This window comes from Pleurodeles waltl, chromosome 9 (assembly GCF_031143425.1).
Source record: "Pleurodeles waltl isolate 20211129_DDA chromosome 9, aPleWal1.hap1.20221129, whole genome shotgun sequence".
Lineage (NCBI taxonomy): Eukaryota > Metazoa > Chordata > Amphibia > Caudata > Salamandridae > Pleurodeles > Pleurodeles waltl.
The window spans coordinates 1,138,001,277-1,138,009,024 of NC_090448.1; the positions used below are offsets into that span (position 1 = coordinate 1,138,001,277).

Here is a 7,748-nt window from a genome sequence, read left to right on the forward strand (position 1 = left end):
CACTTCAGCTGTTGTACTGTTGTACCAGAAAAAAACTTCTGCCTTTGGCTGATTTGAAAAAAAAGATTTAACGAGGGCCCATCATCTTCCCAAACAATAACGCTTTGTAAAAACTATGACAAAAGAATTGCCAAAAGACTGATGGTCAACACCAGACCTTTTGGCTTTGGCAAAGTTTGTTAAGGTCCGGTGTGGCAGTGGGCGTGGCGATAATAAGGACTATGATACTCAATCGAGAGGGTGCGTAAACTTGGTTTTATTATATCTAGTTTAACTGTGACAATGTCCAATGTTTGTGGCCTGTTGGTAATTGATTCTATGTTGTCCTCTTCTTCCTCAGGGTTCCTCGTGACAGGCGATGGCAGGCTCCGAGGGGTTTTCCAGGTGGACCGCAAAAATAAGAGGAACGTAAATATCGGTGAGTCTGAGGTTTTATATTGTTGTGCAAGTTGTGCAGAGGAGAGAGAGAGAGAGAGAGAGAGAGAGAGAGAAAGAGAGAGTGAGAGAGAGAGAGAGAGAGATACCGCTCCCCAGAATATCGTGGTGACCTACAGGTCGGAAATCAAGGGAAGTCACCTCTGTGAGTGATCCTTATAATTACTATGCTTTGTTTGTTATGGTGTTCTTGGTGATTCCTCCGGTGCCCTTCTCAAACCCCTTCCCTCTTTCCTTCCTGTCCCCCTCCCCTCTTCTCTTCGCCTCCCTTCCCTCTTCTCTTCGCCTCCCTTCCCTCCCCTGATCTCTCCTCCCGCAGCCCCCTCCCTTCCCCACTTCAAGCGGAGGCTGTCCTTTATATAGGACCGTACTGGGTTGAGCCACGTCCCTCCGGGGACGTGGCGGAGTTCGCGCTCTGCTGGATCTTCTTTCCTCGTTGCCGTGTCCTCGACACTGGAGTCCTTTGGTTCCTCGTCCGGTGGTCATCTTGATGGCTCCGGTTTCCTTCCTCTCTCCGCGCATCAGTCTTCTCTGGCGTCCTCTTCTCCTAACGCACCCAGTGCGTGTAGTCCGTTGTCTCTTTTCACCACCTCGGGAACCCGGATATCCGGATTCCCAGTGATGGTGATCGCGTCCTCGTCACCGTGGTGTTCCGCCAAGGAATCGGGAATCCACCCACCCGGATTCCCGATGTCGTTAAGGTCCTTCTTGTACGGGTCAGAAAACCGGGACTCCGTTCCTGATGTAACCCGTGATGTAGCCGGGAATTCCAACTCCCGGCTACATCCGGCTTAACAGCAAAGTTGTCAAATACCTTATGTGATCAACAGAAATGGAGCTTTAAGAAGCACTACAAGAGAATGGATTTTGGATCCTCCTGCATGTTGATGTCCTTAACCACTTCTTTTGATTGGGAAGAAGTTGTGTGCATCCACTGAAAAATAATGGTTGTATTACACTTTATGCCTTGTTGGAAAACCTGTGTCAAAACAGTGGGCTTAAATTGGTTGTAGTGGCAAGCCAATTATGCCTTTTGACAATGCCATCAATCTGATCTGGTATTATGAACATTTACTACAAAAGCAGTAGGCCTGATTTATTTATAGTGAAAGCATTCAAATCAATAGGACTGTAAGGGTGAATTGTCATTACACTGTGATAAAGCCTGTACACAGGTATTTTAATGTAAGGACTCCTACAGATTACCGTAGTTGGCAAGGAGTTTGGTTTTGCTTACCTGTCTCATAAACCCTTGGGGCTAGAGGATTTATACAGTCAGAATAATTTTGAATATATTTGTAATTTTATGAGTGTATACCAATGGTAACATTGTACAAAAACATATGTCCAACACAGTAGTCCTCAGTTGGCTTTGTCGACAACCCACTGATAAAGGATATAGGCTTCAATGGTTAATCTGGAAAACTTGTCATATGTCTGATCTGTTTATTAATGAAATGTTAACAACAAAAGCAATAGATCTTTCATATTTAAAGTAAAAAACACAAGTTAAAGACAACAGGCCTCTAAGGGTGAATTGTGTTACAAACTATAGGCAGATATTTTATGACACAGAATCTCACAGATTTTTTTAGTAACCAAGGGTTTTGGTGTTGGTTATCCCCTCTGAGAAATATCGTTAGTAGAAGATTTGCAATATTATTATAATTCTTATTTGACCCTCTTAGGAGGACTTTTATATTATTTGACAGCTCCCATTATGTACATATTTATTGCCTATTGTGTGCCTGTTGCCCTTTTGGGAAAGGTTGTGTTCAATATAGTGGCCCTATATTGGTCATTTTGATAAGTCAGTGCAAAGGCTATTGGCCTAATTGGTTCATTGAAAAAAGTTACATCTGATGCCTTTGGCCTGATATTTTTTATTATGAAGGGTTATGACAAAGGAAGGAGGTCTAATTTTTTAGTACCGCAAAGGTCCCAATGCTTGTCCTCAGTCATGGTTAAGGCCACTGGAATTATGCAGCAGCAGAGGGCCAACCTATGTGGCAGGCTTGAGTACATTATGCGGCCAGGAATGGGAAATAATGCAGCATAATGCGGCACATTTTGTAATAGTAGTACTTCATTATTCCAGCATTTTAAAACTTAGTAACACTGTATGGACATTGATTGCACTTCATTAGTACCAGTTTAACACCCAAATATAACAATCAGCAAGAGATAGGTGACCAGTACAGCTGTGCAAAAGGCCTTTTATGGGGTGGCAGCACATGTTGCTGCATTTTTGTAACTTTTGAACCATTTGAGCTGGAAACAATTTTTTTGTGAAAACTGCAGATTATGCGGCAGGTGATGGATAATGTGGCAAATCTTTAATGATACAAAAATCACTGCAGCCACACAATCTCATAATTCCAGTGGCCCTGGTCATGGTGCAGGGCCATAGGGGTCTCCACGTTGGCCTCTCTTCTCCGGTGACGGTACAGACCAGGTCACACTTCTTGCTTGGTCCCAGTGGCCCACTCTGGCATAAGGGATCACCATCTCTCCACTGCGCACAGGCTCATACCCAATTGGCACAGCAGATTTCCTCATGGTGTTTCCTCTGAGCATAGAGGATTTATGGTTTACGGCAATCTCAGTTTGGCAATCTCTTAGGTTCACTGGCTTTCCACTGCACACAGGCGACGGACCACTTCATAAGGCAATCTCTTCAAGGTGGCCCCTCCAGGCATCTGGCGTTGCCGGCTCCTCACTGCCCATGGCCGATGACCCATTTGACACATCGATGATCATGGCTTACTTCACACTGGCACATGAGGTTGGCCAACTTTCCCTGCACATGGGCAACAAACCAATCGGTGCAGAAGCCGTCTCTTCACATCTGGCTAAGGGAATCCACTTATCAGAATTCCACACTGGTCCTTGCTCCTCCAGTGCTCTCCTGTTCCTCACAGGGCACACTGGTCGTGGCAAGCCGGCAGGCGGTGGTGCTCCAGGCTCCAAAGGCAGGTGCTCTTGGATTCCCCTGGTCTCCTCACCCAGCTGGAAGACTGGCAGGCTTTGGGCCCCAGTCCTGGTAACAGGCATATGTGTTTCAGAGTTCCCCTCCTCGCACTGTCACACTGGCTGCTTGAAAGATGACAGTTTTTGGGGTCTCAAACTACCCTTCTTATAGTCCATTTCCAGACACCAAATGTGATGTGATTTGGAGTCTGAGGCCCTGATTATGTCCCTGGCGGTCATGAGACCGCCAGGGCTGCGTTGGAGGTCGGACCACCTCCAAAGCATCGGTCCAGCCTCCACATAGTGACCCTGGCAAAACCGCCATGGTCTGGCCGCCGGCACCGACAGGTTCCCATCAGTCGACAGCCTGATGGTGCCGATGGTCTTAATCTGCCAGTGTATCGCTGCAAGCAGCGCCGCCCTGGGGATTACGACTCCCCTCTCACCCGGCTTTTGCATGGCAGTTCCACTGCTGTGCAAAGGCTGGTGGAGATGGGATGCAGGGGGGGCCCATTAGGGGCCCCTGCACTGCCAATGCACTACACCTGCACTGCCCATGCACTTGGCATGGGCAGTGCAGGGGCCCCCATGGACAACCCCGTTGCGCTTTTCACTGCCCGAATTACAGGCAGTGAAAAGCGTGACGGGTGCTGTTGCACCTGACGCACCGCAACATTGCCGCCACTCGATTACGAGCCAGCATCGATGTAGTGGCCTGTTTCCCGCTGGGTCAGCGGGTGGAAACGCTGTTTCCGTTCACCGGCCCAGCGGGAAACTTGTAATAGGACCAGCGGATGGAAAACCGGAGTGGCAGTTTTCCGTCCTAAATAGTTTGGCGGGAGGCCTCCGCCGCCCACCAAACTCAAAATGAGGCCCTCAGTCTTTGAAGTTTATGTTGCGGTTCTGCTTCCTTTGGAAGTGTCCACTTCTCTGCCTTCTCTTTCTCTGGAAAGCTATCTGTCACTGAGGAGTGACGCCAAAGCTGATAGCCTCACAACACAGGCTATACAAGTGACTAGAAGTTCACACCTGGATGTCAACACAGTGATGTGTGAAAGGTTAGCCCATGGGCTCAGCACTACTCTTTATGATTCTCTTATCAGCTCCATCTCATTCCTGAGATGTGACCCGACCCCTTCCTTGTGACCTCTCTCTGAATCAAAGAGCACCCTTTGAAGTATACCGGGGAAGCCTGGCTCTCATTTTCACCATCCAGCCCTGGTTCTTCCAACATTGAGCCCAGAGTCAGCCATGTACTGTATCATTCACAGGCACACATTCACACAGCACATGTATACATGATACATGCACTGCTCTACATCCTTCATGTATAGTTCCTATCACAGGACACATACACTCAATGCATGCACATACCATACATGCACTGCACAGAACTAAATCATTCCTGTATGGTACCACTCACATGCACAAATACACCCAGCACATACATATAACATACATGTACTTCACAATACTAAATTAGCCCTGTATTGTACCATTCACAGGCACACATACATCCAGCACATGTACACCACACATGCATTGTGCACACTACACACCAAACCAACATAGTCCAAGAGTGAGCTAAGCAGCAGTGGAACTTTAAATGAGTGAGCCTGTAGTCCTCACTCCAGTGATACAGGTAAAAAGGACCTGTCACTCCTACTGATCACCACAAGGTATGCTGCGACCACCGTGCTTGTGCTGATTAAGTCCTGGTAAAGGCAGTCGCCTTTCACCACTATGAGGCTAGCGATTTGTGTGCCACATCGAGTTCTAACAAAACCGAAATCCATAAGACAGTTGAGACACCCAGGGCAGGGGTCCACATCCATTGCCATGATAAGGACTTTTCCATCCCAACAGTGATATATTGCATAGACAAGGATTTTGTCACATGGAATCTTAGAGGTTACTGTAGTAAGCAAAATATTTTGTGCTTCCACTTTTGACTAATCATGAGGTTAGATGATTGCCACTGTGAAAATCCTTTTTTAGACCCGTTTAGAAGGGGTAGTATTTTTTGTCAACGGTCATTTTGTACAAAGTTGTACCTTCATGATGGTATGCTTCATGGTTGCTTTGTAGGAAAGCTTAAGCTCCATACTGTAGGACAGAGTTTTCGTCATGGCAGCAAAGCAATGCAGACGCTTTAGGCATGACTGGTTCATTGCGAAAGAAAATAAATTAAATGTCCTAAGTCTGATATGTTTATTCTGTAAAGTTATATCAAAGGCAGTAGGCCTGATGCATTTATTATGAGACCCAGATGGTAAACCCAACACCTCCTTTTTCTTATGCGGTGTTAAATCCTGTATACGTATATTTTGTCACATGGAATCTCACACATTACCAAGCCAGAGGGTGTTGTTGGTTACCCTTTCTGATGAACTCTGGAAGTGGGAGATTTGCATGATGATGATCTTTGTTAGGTCCTCTTAAAAAGGGTTGTATGTATGTTTGCCAAATGTAATTTTACAAGTGTGTGCCTCATTACAGCCTTATTAGAACGTTGATGCTCAATACTATAGGTCTGAGTTTAATATAGTTTCAAGCCAATGGCAAAGTATATTGACCTGATTGGTTCATTCGGAAAAATGTCGGATGCCATAGGTCAAATCTGTTTATTATTAAAAGTTGCGATAAAGGTGATAGATCCGACATCTTAATTCTGAAAAACATATGTTTAAACCAGTTGACCTTTTAGAGTGGCTTGTTTTTAAACTTGGTAAAACAGCACACAGGTATTTTGTTACTTAAACAATCTCGCAGATCATGTGGGAGGCAAGGGGGTTTGGTGTTGATTACTCTCTCTGACAAGCATCTCACGTGCAAAATTTCTACCATCAGGACATGACAGATTTTCTCAGTGAGAATCCGTGTTAGGCTCACTTAGGATGGGGTTGTATGCTGCTTTGTATGTATTTCTCATTTTTTCAATGCATGCTTAGTGTTGGCCTTGTAGCAAAGCTTATGCTCTGTACAGTATGCTTTTGTTGGTTACGGTGAAAGGCCAATGGTGAATGCTATAGACCTGATTGGTTAATTGGAAAAGTTGAATGGCTAGTCTATTTATTGCAAAAAGCTGTGAAAAAGGCATTAGGTCATATATATTCATAGCAAAAGCAGATGAAAAAGAGTATGGGTATTTAAAGATGGATTGTTTTTACACTGTGTTAAAACTGTAGACAGGAACTATGTTACATAGAGTCAGACACATTATATAGTAAATAAAGGTTTTGGTGTTTGTTACCCTGTTTGACACGCCTTAGGGGGAGAAGAATTGCATTTGAGGATCCCTGCTATGATTCATGGAAATATTTGTATAGATTGTTTTACTAACAGCAATTGTCTACATGTTTTTAATTGTGTGCGTAGCATTTAGCCCTGTGTATGTCTGGCATGGCATCTTTAGTTGTTTTCTAGGCTCTTGATAAAACAAAAATAATAAAAATACATGCATACAAATACATAGATAGAGGGACTTTGGCTCAGTCCTCTTCAGCAATTGGTTTATTTCAGTGTCATTCACATTTTGCCTCCGCCCATGACAGCATATAGAAGGGAGCAAAGAGGTAGCCCAGTTAAGCTATAGTCTCTATAGAGCTATTAGAGTACTGTGCCTGATCACATGTGATCATCCACCTGAAATTGAGTTTCCTGCGGTGCCAGGAATTGTGGGCCAAGCACTTTAGTTTTGCAATTTTTCCTTTTATAGGTCCCATCTTTTCCTTTCCTTCTCTCTTTTTTAATTTGTATTTATTTATTTTGTAGCTCCTGGTGGCTTCCTTGAAAGTGCTAGTTTACTGCTCATTTTGTCTGCAGTGCATTGGATCCTGCATGGCCACGTATTCTAAATAAAGTGACCATATTGAAGGAGATCAATTGTAATGTATCATTGTTTTACCATCCCAGGATGACCACCACATTTAGAAGCAACATATAAGCCGTTTTGGATTGGTGCAGAAATTAATAACTATTCACAATATTATTCTATGATGGTTGCTCAATGCTGTCAATGCTATGTTTGAAGTTTTAATTATTCTTAACTGCAAGCACATGTCCACCACGTTCATGTGGTAACATTTTCATTTTTCTACTTTTCTCCTTTTAATTTGTCTTGTCTATGCTTGTTGAGCTTGTGTGTGTTTTATTGTCAATTAATGAGTGAATGAATGTAAGAATGAGTTACTGAGCAGATGAATGGATGCAGTAGTGCAAAGATGAGTGACACAGTGCATATTCGATCGGTCTTGAGTACTTAGACTTATCACTGTAGAAGCACTTTCAGTTAGCAACCAGGCCGATTGGGATTGCCAATGCTTGTTATGTATATTTTCTAT

General features: G+C 44.2%; 1 protein-coding gene across 1 annotated transcript in view; it reads right to left on the reverse strand.

Moving 5' to 3' along the window:
* The window catches only part of FNTB (farnesyltransferase, CAAX box, subunit beta), a 113,731-nt gene extending 112,726 nt beyond the window's left edge, over positions 1 to 1,005 (reverse strand). Inside the window, exon 1 of the mRNA XM_069208902.1 lies at positions 807 to 1,005. Coding sequence (XP_069065003.1) covers positions 807 to 957 — 151 coding nt within the window. The 5' untranslated portion in view covers positions 958 to 1,005. The remainder of the gene's footprint in view (positions 1 to 806) is intronic.
* Positions 1,006 to 7,748: the final 6,743 nt, after the last annotated feature.